The 23,182-nt window shown below is 38.9% G+C and overlaps 1 protein-coding gene across 1 annotated transcript in view; it reads right to left on the reverse strand.

The window, feature by feature from the left end:
* The window catches only part of TPST1 (tyrosylprotein sulfotransferase 1), a 119,720-nt gene that overhangs the window by 36,999 nt on the left and 59,539 nt on the right, over nt 1–23,182 (reverse strand). The window contains exon 3 of the mRNA XM_065892688.1: nt 21,978–22,176. Within this exon, the coding sequence (XP_065748760.1) occupies nt 21,978–22,176 (199 nt within the window). The remainder of the gene's footprint in view (nt 1–21,977; nt 22,177–23,182) is intronic.

A 23,182-nucleotide genomic window follows, 5' to 3' on the forward strand; every position in this document is an offset into this window, starting at 1 on the left:
GTGATATTCTAAATCCTTTGCTGTCATTTCAACAATCTTCATGGCATCTTTACCAGGAGTAGATTCCATCTTAAGAAACCACTTTTTTGGCTCATCCAGAAGAAGCAATTCCTCATAAATTAAAGTTTTATCATGAGACTGCAGCAATTCAGTCACATCTTCAGGCTCCACCTCTAATTCTAGTACACTTGCTATTTCCACCACATATACAGTTACTTCTTCCACTTAAGTCTTGAACCCCTCAAAGTCATCCATGAGGGTTGGAATCAACTTCTTCCAAACTCCTGTTAATGTTGATATTTTGATCTCATCCCATGAATCAATGAATGCTCTTAATAGCGTCTAGAATGGTGAATCCTTTCCAGGAGGTTTTCAATTTCCTTTGCCCAGATCCGTCAGAGGAATCATTTTCTGTCTAAGATAAAGCATTATGAAATATATTACTTTGGGGCTTCCCTGGTGGCGCAGTAGTTGGGAATCTGCTCGCCAATGCAGGGGACGCGGGTTCGTGCCCTGGTCTGGGAAGATCCCACATGCTGCGGAGCAACTGGGCCCATGAGCCACAATTACTGAGCCTGCGTGTCTGGAGCCTGTGCTCTGCAACAAGAGAGGCTGCGATAGTGAGAGGCCTGCGCACCGCGATGAAGAGTGGCCCCCACTTGCCACAACTAGAGAAAGCCCACGCAGAGAAACGAAGACCCAACACAGCCATAAATAATAATTAATTTTAAAAAATGTCAGGTGCTGTGCTGACTATTTAAAAAAAAAGAAATGTATTACTTAAATAATAATACTTGAAAGTCAAAATTACTCCTTGACCCATGGGCTGCAGAATGAATGCTGTGCTAGCAGGCATGAAAATGACATTATTCTCATTGTCCATTTCCATCAGAGCTCTTGGGTGACCAAGTGCACTGTCAATGAGCAGTAATATTTGGAAAAGAATCTTTTTTTCTGAGCAGTAGGTCTCAAAAGTGGGCTAAAATATTCAGTATTTGTAAATGTGCTTTCATCCAGGCTTTGTTGCTCCACTTATAAAGCCTAGGCAGAATAGATTTAGCATAATTCTCAAGGGCCTTAGCACTTTCAGAATGGTAAATGAGCACTGGCTTCAACTTCAGGTCACCAGCTGCATTAGCCCCTTACAAGAGAATCAGCCTATCCTTTGAAGCTTTGAAGCCAGGCATTGACTTTTCCTCTTTAGCTATGAGGGTCCTAGATGGCACCTTCTTCCAGTATAAGGCAGCTCTGTCTACATTGAAAATCTGTTGCTTAGTGTAGTCACCTTCATTAATTATCTTTGCTAGATCTTCTGGATAACTTGCTGTAGTTTCTGCATCAGCACTTGGGGCTTCACCTTGCACTTTTATATTATGGAGATGGCTTCTTTCCTTAGACCTCGTGAACCAACCTCTGCTAGCTTCAAACTTTTCTTCTGCAGCTTCCTCACCTCTCTCAGCCTTCACAAAATTGAAGAGTTAGGGTCTTGCTCTGGATTAGGTTTTAGCTTAAGGGAATGCTGTGGTTTGATGTTGTGGTTTGATCTTCTAACCAGACCAGTAAAACTTTCTCCAAATCAGCAATAAGGCCGCTTTGCTTTCTTATCATTTGTGTGTTCACTGGAGTAGGACTTTTAATTTCCTTCAACAACTTTTTCTTTGCATTCACAACGTGGCTAACCATTGGTGCAGGAAGCCTAGCTTTTGGCCCATCTCAGCTTTCTACCTGCTCTCTTCACCAAGCGTAATCATTTCTAGCTTCTGATGTAAGGTAAAAGATGCGCAACTTTTCCTTTCACTTGAATGCTTGGAGGCCATTGTAGGGTTATAAATTAGCCTAATTTCAATATTGCTATGTCTCAGGGAACAGGGAGGACCGAGAAGAGGGAGAGAGATGGGGGAAATGCCAGTTGAACACGCACAACATTTATCAATTACGTTCACTGTCTTACATGGGCATGGTTTGAGGTGCCCAAAACAATCATAATAGTAACATCAAATATAACTGATCACAGATCACAACAAATATAATAGTGAAAACGTTTGAAATATTATAAGAATTCATATTTTCAAATGAAACAAAGAATGGTAATGGAAATTATTTTCAAAAATATGATGAAAGATATGAATTCTGGGAGGAGGAACCAAGATGGTGGAGTAGAAGGACGTGCTCAAACTCCCGCTTGTGAGAACACTAGAATCACAACTAGCTGCTGGACAATCACTGACAGGAAGACACTGGAACTCACCAAAAAAGATACCCCACGTCCAAAGACAAAGGAGAAGCCACAAAGAGAGATAAGGAGGGGCACAATCACAGTAAAATCAAATCCCATAACCACTGGGTGGGTGACTCACAGACTGGAGAACACTTATACCACAGAAGTCCACCCGCTGGAGTGAAGGTTCCAAGCCTCACGTCAGGCTTCCCAACCTAGGGGTCAGGCAACAGGAGGAGGAATTCCTAGAGATTCAGACTTTGAAGGCTCATGGGATTTGACTGCAGGACTTTGACAGGACTGGGGGAAACAGAGACTCCACTCTTGGAGGGCACACACAAAGTAGTGTGCGCATCGGGACCCAGGGGAAGGAGCAGTGACCCCGGGGGAGACTGAACCACACCTACCTGCTAGTGTTGGAGGGTCTCCTGCAGAGGCAGGGGATGGCTGTGGCTCACCGTGGGGACACGGACACTGGCAGCAGAAGTTCTGGGAACTACGCCTTGGCGTGAGCCCTCCCAGAGTCTGTCATTAGCCCCACCAAAGAGCCCAGGTAGGCTCCAGTGTTGGGTTGCCTCAGGCCAAACAACCAACAGGGAGGGACCCCAGCCCCACCCATCAGCAGTCAAGCGGATTAAAGTTTTACTGAGCTCTGCCCACCAGAGCAACAGTCAGCTCTACCCACCACCAGTCCCTCCCATCAGGAAACTTACACAAGCCTCTTAGATAGCCTCATCCACCAGAGGGCAGACAGCAAGAGCAAGAAGAACTACAATCCTGCAGCCTGTGAAACAAAACCACATTCACAGAAAGACAGACAAGATGAAAAGGCAGAGGGCTGTGTACCAGATGAAGGAACAAGATAAAACCCCAGTAAAACAATTAAACAAAGTGGAGATAGGCACTTTCCAGGAAAAAAATTAAGAATAATGATATCAAAAGCTTTACAGACAAGCAAAAGCTAAGAGAATTCAGCACCACCAAACCAGCTCTACAACAAATGCTAAAGGAACTTCTCTAAATGGGAAACACAAGAGAAGAAAAGGACCTACAAAAACTAACCTAAAACAATTAAGAAAATGGAACATAGGAACATACATATCGATAATTACCTTAAATGTGAATGGATTAAGTGCTCCAACCAAAAGACACAAGCTATCTGAACGGATACAAAAACAAGACCCATATATATGCTGTCTACAAGAGACCCACTTCAGGCCTAGGTACACATACAGACTGAAACTGAGGGGATGGAAAAAGATATTCCATGCAAATGGGAATCAAAAGAAAGCTGGAGTAGCAATACTCATATCAGATAAAATAGACTTTAAAATAAAGAATGTTACAAGAGACAAGGAAGGGCACTACATAATGATCAAGGGATCAATTCAAAAAGAAGATATAACAATTATAAATATATATGCACCCAACATAGGAGCACCTCAATACATAAGGCAACTGCTAACAGCTATAAAAGAGGAAATCGACAGTAACACAATAATAGTGGGAGACTTTAACACCTCACTTACACCAATGGACAGATCATCCAAACAGAAAATTAATAAGGAAACAGAAGCTTTAAATGACACAACTGACCAGATAGATTTAATTGATATTGATAGGACATTCCATCCAAAAACAGCAGATTACACTTTCTTCTCAAGTGTGCATGGAACATTCTCCAGATCACATCTTGGGTCACAAATCAAGCATCAGTAAATTTAAGAAAATTGAAATCATATCAAACATCTTTTCTGACCACAACACTATGAGATTAGAAATGAATTACAGGGAAGAAAACATAACAAACACATGGAGGCTAAACACTACATTACTAAATAACCAAGAGATCACTGAAGAAACCAAAGAGGAAATCAAAAAATACCTAGAGAAAAATGACAATGAAAACACGACGATCCAAAACCTATGGGATGCAGCAAAAGCAGTTCTAAGAGGGAAGTTTATAGCTATACAAGCCTTCCTCAGGAAACAAGAAAAATCTCAAATAAACAATCTAACCTTACACCTAAAGGAACTAGAGAAAGAAAACCAAACAAAATGCAAAGTGAGCAGAAGGAAAGAAATGATAAATATCAGAGCAGAAATAAATGAAATAAAAACAAAACAATAGCAAAGATCAATAAAACTAAAAGCTGGTTCTTTGAGAAGATAAACAAAACTGATAACTCATTAGCCAGACTCATCAAGAAAAAGAGGGAGAGGACTCAAATCAATAAAATTAGAAATGAAATAGGAGAAGTTACAACAGACACCACAGAAATACAAAGCATCCTAATAGACTAGTACAAGCAACTCTACGTCAGCAAAATGGATAACCTGGAAGAAATGGACAAATTCTTGGAAAGGTATAACCTTCCAAGACTGAACCAGAAAGAAACAGAAAATATGAACAGACCAATCACAAGTAATGAAATTGAAACTGTGATTTAAAATCTTCCAACAAATAAAAGTCCAGGACCAGATGGCTTCACAGGTGAATTCTATCAAACATTTAGAGAAGAGCTAACACCCATCCTTCTCAAACTCTTCCAAAATATTGCAGAGGACGGAACACTCGCAAACTCATTCTATGAGGCCACCATCACCCTGAAAAAGATACTACAAAACCAGAAAACCAGAAAAAGATACTACAAAAAAAGAAAATTATAGACCAATATCACTGAAGAATATAGATGCAAAAATCCTCAAAAAAATACTAGCCAACAGAATCCAACAACACATTAAAAGGATCATACACCACGATCAAGTGGGATTTAAAACAGGGATGCAAGGATTCTTCAATATATGCCCATCAATCAATGTGATACACCATATTAACAAACTGAAGAATAAAAACCATTTGATCAACTCAAAAGATGCAGAAAAAGCTTTTGACAAAATTCAATACCCATTTATGATAAAACCTCTCCAGAAAGTGGGCATAGAGGGAACCTACCTCAACATAGTAAAGGCCATATACAACAAACCCACAGCAAACATCATTCTCAATGGTGAAAAACTGAAAGCATTTCCTCTGAGATCAGGAACAAGACAAGGATGTCCACTCTCACCACTATTATTCAACTTAGTTTTGGAAGTCCTAGCCACGGCAATCACAGAAGAAAAGAAATAAAATACAAATTGGAAAAGAAGAAGTAAAACTGTCACTGTGTGCAGATGACATGATACTATATATAGAGAATCCTAAAAATGCCACCAGAAAACTACTAGAGCTAATCAATGAATTTGGTAAAGTTGCAGGATACAAAATTAATGCACAGAAATCTCTTGCATTCCTATACACTAATGATGAAAAATCTGAAAGAGAAATTAAGGAAACATTCCCATTTACCACTGCAACAAAAACAATAAAATACCTAGGAATAAACCTTCCTAGGGAGACAAAAGACCTGTATGCAGAAAACTATAAGACACTGATGAAAGAAATTAAAGATGATACCAACAGATGGAGAGATATACCATGTTCTTGGATTGGAAGAATCAATATTGTGAAAATGACTATACTACCCAAAGCAATCTACAGATTCAATGCAATCCTATCAAATTACCAATGGCATTTTTTATGGAACTAGAACAAAAACTCTTAAAATTTGTATGGAGACACAAAAGACCCCAAATAGCCAAAGCAGTCTTGAGGGAAAAAAACGGAGCTGGAGGAATCAGACTCCCTGGCTTCATACTATACTATAAAGTGACAGTAATCAAGACAATCTGGTACTGGCACAAAACCAGAAACATAGATCAATGGAACAGGATAGAAAGCCCAGAGACAAACCCACGCACCTATGGTCAACTAATCTATGACAAAGGAGGCAAGGATATCCAATGGAGAAAAGACAGTCTCTTCAATAAGTGGTGCTGGGAAAACTGGACAGCTACATGTAAAAGAAGGAAATTAGAACACTCCCTAACACCATACACAAAAATAAACTCAAAATGGATTAGAGACCTAAGTGTAAGACCAGACACTATAAAACTCTTAGAGGAAAACATAGGAAGAACACACTTTGACATAAGTCACAGCAAAATCTCTTCTGATCCACCTCCTAGAGTAATGGAAATAAAAACAAAAATAAACAAATGGGACCTAACGAAACTTAAAAGCTTTTGCACAGCAAAGGAAACCATAAACAAGACGAAAAGACAACCCTCAGAATGGGAGAAAATATTTGCAAATGAATCAACCTCCAAAATATATAAACAGTTCATGCAGCTCAATAGTAAAGAAAGAAACAGCCCAATCCAAAAATGGGCAGAAGACCTAAATAGACATTTCTCCAAAGAAGACATACAGATGGCCAAGAAGCACATGAAAAGCTGCTCAACATTACTAAGTATTAGAGAGATGCAAATCAAAACTACAATGAGGTATCACCTCACACCAGTTAGAATGGGCATCATCAGAAAATCTACAAACAACAAATGCTGGAGAGGGTGTGGAGAAAAGGGAACCCTCTTGCACTGTTGGTGGGAATGTAAATTGATACAGCCACTATGGAGAACAGTATGGAGGTTCCTTAAAAATAGAATTACCATATGATCCAGCAATCCCACTACTGGGCATATACCCAGAGAAAACCATAATTCAAAAAGACACATGCACCCCAATGTTCATTGCAGCACTATTTACAATAGCCAGGTCATGGAAGCAACATAAGTGCCCATTGACATGAATGGATAAAGAAGATGTGGTACATATATACAATGGAATATTACTCAGCCATAAAAAGGAACGAAATTGGGTCATTTTTTGAGACGTGGATGGATCTAGAGACTGTCATACAGAGTGAAGTAAGTCAGAAAGAGAAGAACATATATCGTATATTAACGCATGTATGTGGAAACTAGAAAAATGGTACAGATGAACCGGTTTGCAGGGCAGAAGTTGAGACACAGATGTAGAGAACAAATGTATGGACACCAACGGGGGAAAGCCGTGGGTGGGTGGGGATGGTGGTGTGACGAATTGGGCGATTGGTATTGACATGTATACACTGATGTGTAGAAAACTGATGACTAATAAGAACCTGCTGTATAAAAAAATAAATAAAATTTAAAAATTAAAAAAAAGATATGAATTCTATTTCCAGGAATAGCAATTTGTACCAACACACATAAGTTTGCATATTATTTCAGGGGACTCAAAGACACCAGAAAGTACATGCAGGTAAAGAACTACCACTCCGTCATTTTCTATTTAGTACCGCAAAAGAGAATTCTGCAGCCAGCATAATTTTTGTTCCTTTGTAGGTAACCTATTTTCTTATGCCTTGATATATACAGGAGAAGCTCAATTACAGTAATGTAGTCAAAAGGGAATTTTTCCTGGAAGTGAACTAGGATGTCTCCCATAGCTGTGGCAAGGGCAGAGTTGGAGATGATTTTCATAGACAACTAGAACAGGACTTCAAATAATGCATGCCCTGAATGTCCGTATCACTTACAGCCACTGAATCAATATTTCTGAAAACCAAGCCCAAAGTGTGAGCCTGCATATGCTTGAATAACAATGCTAATTGAATTCACAGCCATGTAAGGTATCATATTAATGTTAAGGCATTGATTGAAAGAATGAGATCCTGAATATTAGGATGAAGCTGTTTGGGAAGATTCTGATAAAGCTGAGCATCTTAAATGTTAAAATTCTGCTGAGCCTTATATATCAGTCAGGATTTAGACAGGGCAGTAAAACCACTATGATTATTAACAGAGCTTGTGGATAAGTCCACAGGGAGCTATTGCCTTTGGGTAGCACACCATCTCTGTGGGTCAGCTGCCAACGGAATGGCGGTGGACCTGGAGCCACTGTCGGTCAGGAGGGCCAGCACTCAGGTGGAAGAGCTGGATGTGGAATGGAAAAGAGCAAGGACAAGCACGACAATACCAGGCTCCTCTGTGTCTATCACTGCATCTGCCTGCAAAACCTCCAGGAAGAAATGGCCATCACTTTACTTCCACCTCTCAATCTCACACAGTTTCTTCTATGGACAAGCTCTCGCCTAGAACCATACAAAGAAGAGAATTCTGGGAAGGGCAGTTCCCAGCCTTAACCAAGTTGACAACAGAACAATACAACATATCCACTAGTCGACCAACCTTCCCAGTTTGCCCAAGACTATCCCAGTTCTAGCACTGCAAGTCCTGTACCCCAGGAAACCCCTCAGTCCTGGGCAAACCAAGATAGTTGGTCATCCTACATTCCTTGCCAATAGAGGCAGTCTTTGCTCTCTGAAAAAGTTGGCATCTTCTTGCCGAAAGAACCTTTCATGATCTCTCTTGAGGTAGTCACCTAGCAGGAGAACAATGACCCACCCACCACCTCTTATTGCTTCTAAACTTAGAACTAGACTTAAATCTCAGCAGGCCCCAGAGAGATGAACACTAAGTCTGACCCTAGAAGAGGTTTTGTACACACCACAAGAATTTCAAGATTTTGCCTTTTTGTATCTGCAAAACCTAAGTAAAGTGCAGTAGAAATCCTAAGACCAGAGCAGAAGAAATGTAATGTTGGATTAATCCAAATTTATTGATATGGATACAGAGATTTTGGATGCAATGTGTTAAGCCTGAGTACCTGGGAATAACTAACAATTTCTTGTCTTGTTCCTGATCTTAGTGGAAATGCTTTCAGTTTTTCACCATTGAGAATGATGTTGGCTGTGGGTTTGTCATATATGGCCTTTATTATGTTGAGGAAAGTTCCCTCTATGTCTACTTTCTGGGGGTTTTTTATCATAAATGGGTGTTGAATTTTGTTAAAAGCTTTCTCTGCATCTATTGAGATGACCATATGGTTTTTCTCCTTCAATTTGGTAATATGGTGTATCACATGGCTTGATCTGCGTATACTGAAGAATCCTTGCATTCCTGGGATAAACCCCACTTGATCAGGGTGTATGATCCTTTTAATGTGCTGTTGGATTCTGTTTGCTAGTATTTTGTTGAGGATTTTTGCACCTGTGTTCATCAGTGATACTGGCCTGTAGTTTTCTTTGGGACATTTTTGTCTGGTTTTGGTATCAACGTGTTGGTGGCCTCGTAGAATGAGTTTGGGAGTGTTCCTCCCTCTGCTATATTTTGGAAGAGTTTGAGAAGGATAGGTGTTAGCTCTTCTCTAAATGTTTGATAGAATTTGCCTGTGAAGTCATCTGGTCCTGGGCTTTTGTTTGTTGTAAGATTTTTAATCACAGTTTCAATTTCAGTGCTTGTGATTGGTCTGTTCATATTTTCTATTTCTTCCTGGTTCAGTCTCGGAAGGTTGTGCATTTCTAAGAATTTGTCCATTTCTTCCAGGTTGCCCATTTTATTGGCATATAGTTGCCTGTAGTAATCTCTCATGATCCTTTGTATTTCTGCAGTGTCAGTTGTTACTTTTTTCATTTCTAATTCTATTGATTTGAGTCTTTTCCCTTTTGTTTTTTGGTGAGTCTGGCTAATGGTTTATCAATTTTGTTTATCTTCTCAAAGAACCAGTTTTTAGTTTTATTGATTTTTGCTATCGTTTCCTTCATTTCATTTATTTCTGATCTGATCTTTATGATTTCTCTCCTTCTGCTAACTTTGGGGGGTTTTTGTCCTTCTTTCTCTAATTGCTTTAGGTGTAAGGTTAGGTTGTTTATTTGAGATGTTTCTTGTTTCTTAAGGTAGGATTGTATTGCTATAAACTTCCCTCTTAGAACTGCTTTTGCTGCATCCCATAGGTTTTGGGTCGTCGTGTTTTCATTGTCATTTGCTTCTAGGTATTTTTAAATTTCCTCTTTGATTTCTTCAGTGATCTCTTTGTTATTAAGCAGTGTATTGTTTAGCCTCCATGTGTTTGTATTTTTACAGATTTTTTCCTGTAATTGATATCTAGTCTCATAGCGTTGTGGTCGGAAAAGATACCTGATACGATCTCAATTTTCTTAAATTTACCAAGGCTTGATTTGTGACCCAAGATACGATCCTGGAGAATGTTCCATGAGCACTTGAGAAGAATGTGTATTCTGTTGTTTTTGGATGGAATGTCCTATAAATATCAATTATGTCCATCTTGTTTAATATATCATTTAAAGCTTGTTTCCTTATTTATTTTCATTTTGGATGATCTGTCCATTGGTGAAAGTGGGGGGTGTTAAAGTCCCCTACTATGAATGTGTTACTGTCCATTTCCCCTTTTATGGCTGTTAGTATTTGCCTTATGTATTGAGGTGCTCCTATGTTGGGTGCATAAATATTTACAATTGTTATATCTTCTTCTTGGACTGATCCCTTGATCATTATGTAGTGTCCTTCTTTGTCTCTTCTAATAGTCTTTGTTTTAAAGTCTATTTTGTCTGATATAAGAATTGCTACTCCAGCTTTCTTTTGATTTCCATGTGCATGGAATATCTTTTTCCATCCCCTCACCTTCAGTCTGTATGTGTCCCAAGGTCTGAAGTGGGTCTCTTGTAGACAGCATATATAAGGGTCTTGTTTTTGTATCCATTCAGCCAGTCTATGTCTTTTGGTTGGAGCATTTAATCCATTTACATTTAAGGTAATTATCGATATGTATGTTTCTATTACCATTTTATTAATTGTTTTGGGTTTTTTATTGTAGGTTTTTCCTTCTCTTGTGTTTCCTGCCTAGAGCAGTTCCTTTAGCATTTGTTGTAAAGCTGGTTTGGTGGTGCTGAGTTCTCTTAGCTTTTGCTTGTCTGTAAGGTTTTAATTTCTCTGTCAAATCTGAGTGAGATCCTTGCTGGGTAGAGTAATCTTGGTTGATCCCTGAAAGTATAGTCTTAGGAAACAGGATTTTTAAATACACAATGGAGGGGGGATTCCCTGGTGGCGCAGTAGTTGAGAATCCACCTGCCAATGCAGGGGACACGGTTTCGATCCCTGGTCTGGGAAGATCCCACATCCTGTGGAGCAACTGACACGGTTTCGATCCCTGGTCTGGGAAGATCCCACATCCTGTGGAGCAACTAAGCCCCTGTTCCACAACTACTGAGCCTGCGTGCCGCAACTATTGAAGCCCATGCGCCTAGAGCCTGTGCTCCGCAACAAGAGAAGCCACCGCAGTGAGAGGCCTGCGCACTGCAGCAAGGAGTGGCCCCTGCTCACCGCAGCTAGAGAGGGCCCACGTGCAGTGGCGAAGATCCAAGGTAGCCAAAAATAAAATAAATTAAAATAAATAAATGAAATACACAATGGAGGAAGGAAAGACATTTCTTAGAACCCAGAAGATCCTCTATTACACTTGTTTACAATGGAAAGTTAATGGAAAATTACAGGAAACAATATAGGCATGACCATTATTGGCACACACGCTTTTAGAATGAAGGTTTGGGTCACCATACAACCAACATGGTTAATGAGGGCAAATGGAATACGAAATAGCTAGAGAAAGAAAGAAATTACAAATACTATCCATGATCACGTGGCAGGTGCAGAAATGAGGACTACAATAGTGTTATATTCTTCCTGCTTTGTTATGAATATACCTGAATAGATTAACTATTTCTTTTTTTTCCCCTCCCTTTCCTATTCCCATACGCTCTAATATAAGGTTGTTACTTTTATAAGTAACATAATATAAGGTGTGTTGCTTAGGGCTGACTCTATATCTCAGTATTTAGGTTTCAGGATATCAAAGACGGAATGTGACTCAGCTAGGGGAGTAAATAAATATCACCCAGAAATGAATAAAGTGCAATGTGTAACACAGAGTCCCCTCTTTTGGGGAGATGGTTAGTATGCTTTTAGTTTTGTAAGGGATCATTGCATCATGTAAGGTGGAAGTACAATGTCATTATCTTTTTTTTTTTTTGCAGTACGCGGGCCTCTTACTGTTGTGGCCTCTCCCGTTGCGGAGCACAGGCTCCGGACGCGCAGGCTCAGAGGCCATGGCTCACAGGCCCAACCACTCCGCGGCATGTGGGATCTTCCCGGACCGGGGCACAAACCCATGTCCCCTGCATCGGCAGGCGGACTCTCAACCACTGCGCCACCAGGGAAGCCTAATGTCATTATCTTTATTTGGAAGTTAAATAGGGTTAAAGTGGGAACATATGTATGTCAAGCTGGCAAAGAGATGAACTGTGCTAGACTGTCCGTGGTCAACTGGTACCACCAACTACTTTTGTCTAAGGCAGAAAATTAAGTCTCCCATAATTCCCTTCCCTGTGTGGTTCTGAGTAAAAGGCTGCCAATAAGAGAAAATATGATTTTCTCTTTTATGGAAGAGATTTATAAAATGGAAATGAAGCAGAAGCCATTATTCTCAAGACACGCAGTGCTTCCACAGACCTCTCCTAAAGCTCCCACTTCATCCCCATGGCATGCCTCACAGGTCCTTCCTTAGGCTCCCTTACTGAGGTCCCACTTTGACAGCTAGATGCAGTTTCGAGGGCTTCTCTGCAAACTCTGGCTTTCCACCCACCTCAGGCTTAAATCATTAATGCCTATTTTCCTAATCTTTCTATGACAGATTTATCAGTTCATTCTCTATTCCTCTTTTATACAAAATGTCCAGTTTATGATAAAAATTTTCCAGACCCTCAGTTCTCCCACATTTGTGTAAGCCATAATTAACATATTAAACCCCTCACTCCTATAATACTTACAGTAGCTCTCTTTCCCCAACTGAATGCAGACTGATACAGTAATAAAGTACTGCCGTAGCCACTGGAGCTCACTTCTGGGTGATGGAGCATTTCTCACATAAGGTAGAATACCTATGAACTGGGCCATAACTTCAAATATTGCCTACAAGAGCTTCATATCAGGATACAGCATTTTTGGTTGAAGAAATATTCTTGTTCCTATGTCTAAGATTTATTTTGCTAATAAAAATCATTTTATTAAACACCTACTAATTCTCAAGTATTAAGTTTGGTGCTCAGGATACAAAATGCATATGTGGTCCTTGCCTTTGAAAAGTCCTTAGTATAAAGCGCCCATCATCGGATGAATGGATAAAGAAGATGTGGCACATATACACAATGGAATATTACTCAGCCTTAAAAAGAAATGAAATTGAGCTATTTGTAATGAGATGGATAGACCTAGAATCTGTCATACAGAGTGAAGTAAGTCAGAAAGAAAAAGACAAATACCGTATGCTAACACATATATATGGAATTTAAGGGAAAAAAATGTCATGAAGAACCTAGGGGTAAGATAGGAATAAAGACGCAGACCTACTGGAGAACGGACTTAAGGATATGGGGAGGGGGAAGGGTGAGTTTTGACAGCGCGAGAGAGAGTCATGGACATATACACACTAACAAACGTAGTAAGGTAGATAGCTGGGGGGAAGCAGCCGCAAGGCACAGGGATATTAGCTCGGTGCTTTGTGACAGCCTGGAAGGGTGGGATGGGGAGAGTGGGAGGGAGGGAGACGCAAGAGGGAAGACATATGGGAACATATGTATATGTATAGCTGATTCACTTTGTTGTAAAGCAGAAACTAACACACCATTGTAAAGCAATTATACCCCAATAAAGATGTTTAAAAAATAAATAAATAAATAAAATGATACTTTAATGTAAAAAAAAAAAAAAGAAAAGAAAAGTCCTTAGTATAAAAGAAGCAGCATATAATATAAACAATCATAATATAGTGTGATAACTGCAAGAGTAAAGGCAGGCACGAAGTATAGTAGAAGGATCTGTGGCACAGAAGAGGTGTCATTTGAGCTGAGTCTTAAAGGACAAAGTTGTAAAATGAAGAAGAGAAGCAAGATGATCAAAGCAGGAAGAAGAGTAAGTGCAAAGGTACAGAGGTACACAAATGTGCCAAAAGAATGAAAGGCAGGTAGTGGGGTGTGATTAGAAGGATAAAACGAGATAAGGTTGAAAAGGAAGGTTGAAAGCAGAAGACAAAGAATCTTAATGCTATTCTGAGTTCCATTATGGTTACGAAGCAGGAGGTCTCAAAAGACCACCGCTCTCATCAAAACAATCAGAAAACACCAGATAAACTAAACTTCATAGTATTCTTTAGAGCCATCAAAAAGCAGTGGATGCAAAGAAGTCTAAATGAACCCAATTCCAGAGAAGGATGAGTTCTTCAAAGGTGAGCAAAGAGCCCCTTTCTACCTTGAATCAACTGCCTAGTCTGCATATAAGTAGGCAGAAAAGCAGGCCTACCAGAGGTGAAAGATTTTGCTGATGAGACAAAAAGAAGCTGAACTTTTAGTGGCAGTGTGGACTGGTATGATGGATCCAAATCTAGAAGAGCCCCAGGTGTAAAAATAAATCTCTTGGTCTAACAATTGTACCCCAAGGGCCTTTTGTTAAGTAACAGTGGGAGCAGAGCTAGAAAGGAGAGATCGCCCAATCTTTTTTAAAAATAAATTTATTTATTTATTTTTGGTTGCATTGGGTCTTCATTGCTGTGCACGGGCTTTCTCTAGTTGTGGCGAATGGGGGCTACTCTTCGTTGTGGTGTGCGGGCTTCTCATTCCAGTGGCTTCTCTTGTTGTGGAGCATGGGCTCTAGGGCATGCGGGCTTCAGCAGTGGTGGCGCACGGGCTTAGTTGCTCCGCGGCATGTGGGATCTTCCCGGACCAGGGCTTGAACCTGTGTCCCCTGCGTTGGCAGGCGGATTCTTAACCACTGCACCACCAGGGAAGTCCGAGATCGCCCAGTCTTGTGTGGTCCTTAGCTTCCAGGGCCCTGCTGCGGTTACCATCCAGAGGTGAAATAAATTAATTTAAGCTTCAACCCAACTCCCTGCCAGCTGTTATTTTTAAAAAGTCAAAGAAATCAACCTTTTTTCTACAGCACACAGGAAACTGTGGGTTGGGCTAAAGGTCAAATCTCCATAATCTCATTTAAATCCAGAAGTAAACTAAATAAAACTGTTGCTCAGCCACAGCTCGGCCTGACACACTGAAATTTGAATGATCAGCCAATTACCCTAGCTGCCTGACAGAAAAAAGAATATGCCCTCTCTGGGAAAAATAAATCAAAAATATTATCTAGGTTACTCTCTACTCTTCTTTTATACAAAAGGTGCAGTATGAAATCAAAACTTCTAAGACATGTGAAGAAGCAAATAAGTATAACTCATAATTAAGAAAAAAGGCCAAAAGAGAGACCCATGTATAAGTACTTTAAAATAATTATTATAAATATGTTAAAAGAATTTAGGGACTTCCCTGGTGGCACAGTGGTTAAGAATCTACCTGCTAATGCAGGGGACACAGGTTCGATCCCTGGTCCGGGAAGATCCCACATGCCACAGAGCAAGTAAACCCATGCGCCACAACTACTGAGCCTGCGCTCTAGGGCCCACGAGCCACAACAAGAGAAGCCACCGCAATGAGAAGTCCTTGCACCGCAACGAAGAGAAACCCCCGCTTGCCAAAACTAGAGAAAGCCCACGCACGGCAATGAAGACCCAACACAGCCAAAAATAAATAAATGAATAAATAAATAAGAATTTAGAGGAAAAGATGAACAGAATGGGTGGAGAGACGGAGGATTCCAGCAGAGAAACAGAAATTCTAAAACTGAAAAATAAACTATCTGAAATGAAGTCACTGGATGGGATTAATGGCAGACCAGACACAGAAGAAGAAAGGAGCAATGAATTCAAAGATAGGTTAATTAAAAACAAATCAGGGCTTCCCTGGTGGCGCAGTGGTTGAGAGTCCGCCTGCCAATGCAGGGGACACGGGTTCGTGCCCCGGTCCGGGAAGATCCCACATGCCGCGGAGCGGCTGGGCCCGTGAGCCATGGCCGCTGAGCCTGCGCGTCTGGAGCCTGTGCTCCGCAACGAGAGAGGCCACAGCAGTGAGAGGCCCGCGTACCGAAAAAAAAAAAAAAAAAAAAATCAAACCTGAGGCCCAGAATAGAGATGGCAAAAGAGACGATCAGTGAATTTGGCACATTTTAGTCAAACTGCCAAAAACTGGAGATAAGAGGAAAGTCTTATTAGCAGCCCCCCCCCAAAACAAACCCAAAATACTATTACATTCATAAGAATTTTAGCTGACTTCCCATAAAAACAATGAAAGCCAATAAAATAATATTCTGAGTGCTGAAATTCTGAGTGCTGAAATATTCTGAGTGCTGAAAGTAAAACAAACGAAACCCAAAAACCTGTCAACCTAGAACTCTATACTCAGCAAAATATTCTCATATAACGGAGAAATAATGACATTTTCAGATAAACAAAAGCTGAGAGAATTAGTAGCCAGCATACCCCTACTATAAGAAATCCTAAAAGAATTTCATCAGGGTAAAAAGAAATGATTCCAGATGAAAATCTGAGTCTTCAGAAAAGATGAAAAAGACCATTTGTGGCCCACAGAAAAGTTTGCAGCTCTTGTCAGAGAGCAACTACCATAAACAAACAAATAAAAAAAGAGGTATAGCTAACAAGGGGAGCTAAGAGCCAATAGTGGAGATAAAATGAAATACTTAAACAAACTAGACTGATGCAAAAGAAGGCAGGAAAAAAGAAAGGGACAAAGACAGACATCTAAATAGAAAACAAACAGCAAGGTGGTAGATTTAAACCCAAACAGGTGAGTAATAACGTTACATGTAAGTAGATTAACTAGTCCATTTAAATCAGAGATTATGAGTTTAACAAACAAGACCAGCTATATCCACTTATAAGCAACATACTTTAAATATAAAGACACAGATTAAGAGTAACAGGATGGAAAAAATATACCATGTACACTGTATGCATAAAAACAACGAAGTGGCTATGTTTACATCAGACAAACTAGACTTCCAGAGAGAAACATCAGAGATGATGAGAGACACTTCATAATGATGAGTTAATTCCTCAAGAATATATAAAAGGGTTTGCTCCTAATAATACTGATTCAAAACACATGAAGCAAAATTAACAGAAATAAAAAATAATTTTTCCAAAATTGATAAAATTAGACACCCCCATCAATAAGAATTAGAAGATTTGAGCAACACTGTGAAACAACATAACTTAATTGATATTTATAGAATTCTGCAACAGCTGCAGAATACACATCCTCTTGAGTGACATGTGAGAACATATGCTGGCCATAAGGCAATTTTCAATATATTTCAAAGGACTGAAACCACACTGAGTAGTTCTCTAATCATAAAGGAATTAACCTAGAAACAAACAATAAAAAGATCACCAGAAAATCTCCAAAGACCTGAAAAGTACATGCCATTCTAAGAAGTCTGGGCTCTATCCTATAGTACTAGTGGAGCTATTCAAGGTTTACGCAAGGGAATGATACATTCAGATATAATACATTCAGATTTGAACTTTTAAAAAATAACTTTCATTGAATATTTTAAAAATGTAGCAGAAGAATGACTGAACACACTCACATACACAAAGGGGAATAAACCATAATTCATGTAAAAAATGAGGAGAAACTGAATTAAGGTACCTGAAATAGCATTGAATCAAGATATTTTCAAATGCAGAATCAAGGGGACTTGGTGACCAATTAATTACACGTGATCTGCAAAGCTAGTTAATCCTAACTAACTTTGATGACTAGACAAATAGGAATGCTACGTATGGAGACAGGAAAAACAGGGAGAAGCAGTTTCTGATGGGTACAGGAACTAGAAAACACAGGTGTGCATTACAGGCTCTCCCTTTAATGCAAGAACATCAATTCTAACTGCTGCAGCTTCTTACTGTTTGGTTCAGGGATATAACCCAACTCCCCTTCCCAGCTCACTTAATTAACATTCAAGTTCCTTCTTGTTTGCTCTGTGGGTTCTGCACACTGATACGTGCTTTTCCATTTGACTATTTGCTCTTCTTTAGTACTGTCTAGTCTGGTTTTCAACTGGATATTCCATTCACACTTGGATCTGCTTTTCAGCTCACTCTCCAGGTTTAGTAACCAGGTCTTTGAACTGTTTTTTGGCTTGACCCACGTGTCCTGAGGACTCTGCTCCTCATACCTGCTCACTGGCTCACAGACAATGCAAATATAGATAAACACAGCCTCTTCCCACCCCTATTCTAGATTCTTGCTCAGTTTAGTGAACAATCCATCTAGCTTCTGCCTATCAAGGAACAACTTTGGACAATAAGTTCATTTGACATTGAGTTTGAGGTCTTTGTGAATATCCAAGTGGAGAGATACAGAAAGCAGGTGGGAAAAAATGAGCCTAGGGCTCAGGAAAGAGACCCAGTAGGAGATAAAGATTTATGATCATCAGCAAATAGGTTGTAATCAAAATCACATGAGTGTATGAGCTTAAGGAGACTATAAAACAGAAGTCCTTAATCTGATAGGCTTTAGGGGCATCTATGAATCCACTGAAATTGTGGGTAAAATTCTGTGTATGTATGTGTCTACATTTCTCGGATAGGGATCCATAAATTTCATCAGATTCTCAAAGGTCTATAACTCTAAAATTATTAAAAACCTATGTGGGAGGGAGATGGCTAGAATGTAACCTAGAGTGCACTCCTTACTAAAATGTGCTACAATTGTGGGATTAGAGACCATGGTGGGAAAGGGTATGGAATATGTTAGCATTTCATTTCCAATTTACCATCTGAGTCACAGCAACCATGAAGCACATGATTTTCTATTCAAGATTGGGCAACACATCCCCAAAATACACTGACTCAGACACCAGTACTTCTAGATTACCCAAAATTGTATGAAAACTAGAATTTTTAGGCCTAGAGCTTTGGATTCTATATTCCCAGTCAAAACGTGAATTTCTTCCCCACTCCCATCCCATAAATAAAGGGCACAATCTCCGCAGCCACCTTCTTTCTCTGGAGTCCATCTCATGTCACAGCTGACAATCGAAGATCACTTTTTAAGCATTACTTTATGAAACTTCATGATCATCAATGCTGGATATATTAGCATCTGAGTTTTTACAGGCAAAAAGCTCTGAAAATATATAATCCAACCCCACAAAACAAGGATGTCAGCTTGTATGCATTATCACAAAGTGCTCAAAAATGCAATTATAGTTTACACTTTATCTTTTTTTCCTCAAAATTATTTGTCACTTTAGAGGTAGACAAAGATGGGGGGAAGGTTTTTTCCAGTGTGCATTTTGAAACTCTTTCAAAAGCCACAAATGTGTATGAAACAAATTCTCTAGTCACAAGGATTCAAACCACAGCATTCTTCCCTACTTAACCACTCAAGCAAGCCAAGAATAATCTAGCTGGTCAACTCACATGTAGGAAAACTATAATGTCTACTACTTGGGGAACCTCTAAATATCACTTACACATGTACCTTGGTTTATAAAAACCATTTCAGTATTGTACAAAGGAGAAAGCTATGGATTACCAAGAGATTAAAAGGACTATGATAATGCACTGTATACTTCGCCTTTAGCAGAATGTAATTCACAAAACTTTAACACATATAAAACTTGTTTCAAACTTAAATGTTTTGTAAAAGAATATATACATATAGGTAATAACTGGAAAATGTTCAATTATATTAATCAATGAAACCTATCAAAATTAGCAAAAATCTAAAATAAAATTACCTATATTATGCTGGTAGTTCAAAAGAATAAAAAAAATTATCAACATATATTATGCACCTTAAAAAAATTTCAGATATTTTGACGTGGTTTAATTCCACTTTCATCAGTCTAGCCCTAAAAAAAACCCCACTAAAATGTAGTATGTGCAAAGATGTTCACTGTAGCACTATCTGTCAAACAGAAAATTGTAAACAGCAAAAGAAAAATGGTAAAATAAATTATAGAACATATACTAGGGAAACATTTTATTTGTTTGTTCATTCATTCATTCACTTACTACTGTGTTTCATAAAGGATTTAAGGTGGCTCATAAAATGATTTATTTATACAACCATGAAAAATTATGTTTAAAAATCATGCGCACAATGAGAAAATGCTCATGAATATTAAGTGGAAAGGGCTGAATACAAGATTGTGTGTGTGCAAAAGTGAGATGTAAGACAAGTATTCTTACCTTTGTTTAACAACATGCAAAGAAGAAAGAGAAATCCATCAAAATGCTAAAAATGGTATTTGTCTGGGTGGTAACATTATAGGTGAATTTTATTCTCTTATCTTTTTAATTTTGTAAGTTTTATAAACTAAGTTTATATATATATATATATATATTTACGGTACACGGGCCTCTCACTGTTGTGGCCTCTCCCGTTGCGGAGCACAGGCTCCGGACGTGCAGGCTCAGCGGCCATGGCTCATGGGCCCAGCCGCTCCGTGGCATGTGGGATCTTCCCGGACTGGGGCATGAACCCGTGTCCCCTGCATCGGCAGGCAGACTCTCAACCACTGCACCACCAGGGAAGCCCCTAAGTTTATAGTTTTATAATAATGCTAGTATGTATGAAAAATATAAAAAGGATAAAGATTATTTTAAAAATAAAAAAAAAATCTGCCTTCATATATGATGGTTTATAAGAAAATAGCTCTTTGTATATAGCCATCAATGACTTGAAAAAAGAAAACAAAAGTAATATCTAAGTGTAAAAAATCCAGATGGAAATCAGCCTCATGAAATATAAGTTTGTTTTTCGATTAAAGGTATCAACAGAAGAACAGAATAAAGAGATGATATATTATAAGGTTGTGGGGAGGAGAGGAAACTGACATAAAAAAAAAAATACCAGGGCTTCCCTGGTGGCACAGTAGTTGAGAGTCCGCCTGCCAATGCAGGGGACGCGGGTTCGTGCCCAGTCTGGGAAGATCCCACATGCCGTGGAGTGGCTGGGCCAGTGAGCCATGGCCGCTGAACCTGTGAGTCCGGAGCCTGTGCTCCACAAAGGGAGAGGTCACGACAGTGAGAGGCCCACGTACCATTTAAAAAAAAAAAAAAAAAAACACCAGAGAAAGGCAAGGAATTTTAATCTTGAAATCCAACAGCCTAACAGTGAACTTACGCTAACACGGTTGTCTTATTTAAACTGTAGTTTCAAAAAATACCACATCTATAGACAGAAAGTAGAACTGTGGTTGCCAGGGGCTAGAGGAAGGGGGAATGGGTAATGATTATGTAGTTTCAGCTTGGAAAGATGAAAAAAGTCCTGGAGATGGATGGTGGTGACAGTTCTACAACAATACAAATGTACTGGACTATACACTTATAAATTGTTAAAATGGTAAATTTTGTTATTTAAATTTTACCACAATAAAAAAATACATTAAGGTATGATTTGAAATAGATTATACAGGTAAGGTATATATTCACATTTTTTAAGTTTTCAGCTTTTCTCAAATAAGATTATAAAGATGTGAGCATAACTTATAAAAGAAGTAGTTGTAACTACACTTTAATAGTAACTTTCTCTCAATCAGAGGGTTGTTATTGTACCTATGTAATAATTCTTCTCATGTAGCCAATGTTTAGTTTTCAAGTATCAAGAAATCATGCCTCATCTACACAAAGGTTTAAAAGTAAAGTAGCCATTAGATTCAAAGTAAAAAGAAACTAGAAGTAAGTGAGGTCACTAATAATTCTGGTGTTTATGCAAATTTATGATAATCAGCTATGAGAATAAATCTCCCCAACAGTAAGCACCATTCTTAGAAATTGGGAAAAAGAGATTAAAGAATTGTCCCCATAGTCCCTGGAAAGAGCCACAGTTATCCTTAAAATGCAGCGGAAGATTTCTGATAATAAAGCATTTTACAAATAGGATTTTTCTAATTTAAAATAATTTTCTGATCATAAAAAAGCAAGGAACAAAATAAGAAAAAACTTTTTAGGACCCAAATTCCATATCCAGTTTTCTCAATTCACTTTAAAAATCTCACTTACCCTTCTAGTGTTTTCAAGGATTTTGGGATCAGGTTTTCCATAGTTAGGTGGATTGGCATACGGGTCATATCCAAGTTTGGCAAGCATGGGTGCAATCACTGCCATGTCTTGTAAAACATCTGGAGGTATCTTCCCAACCCATTTTGATAGAGCTCCCACATTGACTGGCTTGATGACTTGGTCTGTAGATCTCTCCACTCTGAAAACAATATAATGTGAATAAACATGTATTTAGAATACTGAAAACAGTACCGGAAATTTTTTTTTTTTTTTTTTGCGGTACGCGGGCCCCTCACTGTTGTGGCCTCTCCCGTTGCGGAGCACAGGCTCCGGACGCGCAGGCTTAGCGGCCATGGCTCACGGGCCTAGACGCTCCACGGCATGTGGGATCTTCCCAGACCGCGGCACAAACCCGTGTCCCTTGCATTGGCAGGCAGACTCTCAACCACTGCGCCACCAGGGAAGCCCCTGGAAATTATTTTTGATGACTTTAAAAATTACAAGTCTCCAGATTATAAAAGCTATTGAGAAAGAGTGCATTTTTCAGGCTTGACATTACTTACTAGACTTTTTTTTTTAATGTTCTCAATCTGACAGCAATTATTGGCAACCTCAGATTCCTAGAAATAGGAAAAACGGTCAGGTGAAAACATCTGCACAGAATATACTGACATTTTAATTAAAACATTCAGAAAAACATAACAAAGATAAGACTGCTTAGAAAAACAGCTGGTCAACTTACTTGAAATACATAAAAATAAAAACCACAAGTAAATAAGATGGCTTGATGAATGATGACTAGAGGAACATAAAGATGGACAGATTATGTGATAAAGCAAATACAGCAAAGTGTTAATTGTAGCTAGTGGGTATAATTCTTTCAGTTCTTTATATGTTTGAAATTTTTCATAATAAAATATTGGGGGGAAAATAGTCAACCATAATCCACTACGACTGCAAAATATTCATTTGTCCTATTTTTCTGTTGATTTCCTAAAGAACCCTACTTTCTAAGGAAGAAAAAGGAGTGCTATTTATGACTTTCGATATTACAAAATAAATGTGTTCTACCTCTTGACCTAGAAATTTACTTTAAGCTTATAGTGACACTATATTTGACTAAATAACTCATAATCTTAGGGTAAAATATAATCTAAAATGACATCTAGATTGAAATTGGATCTGAACTAGCAGATTTTGGCCAA

Source organism: Phocoena phocoena, chromosome 15, assembly GCF_963924675.1.
Source record: "Phocoena phocoena chromosome 15, mPhoPho1.1, whole genome shotgun sequence".
NCBI lineage: Eukaryota > Metazoa > Chordata > Mammalia > Artiodactyla > Phocoenidae > Phocoena > Phocoena phocoena.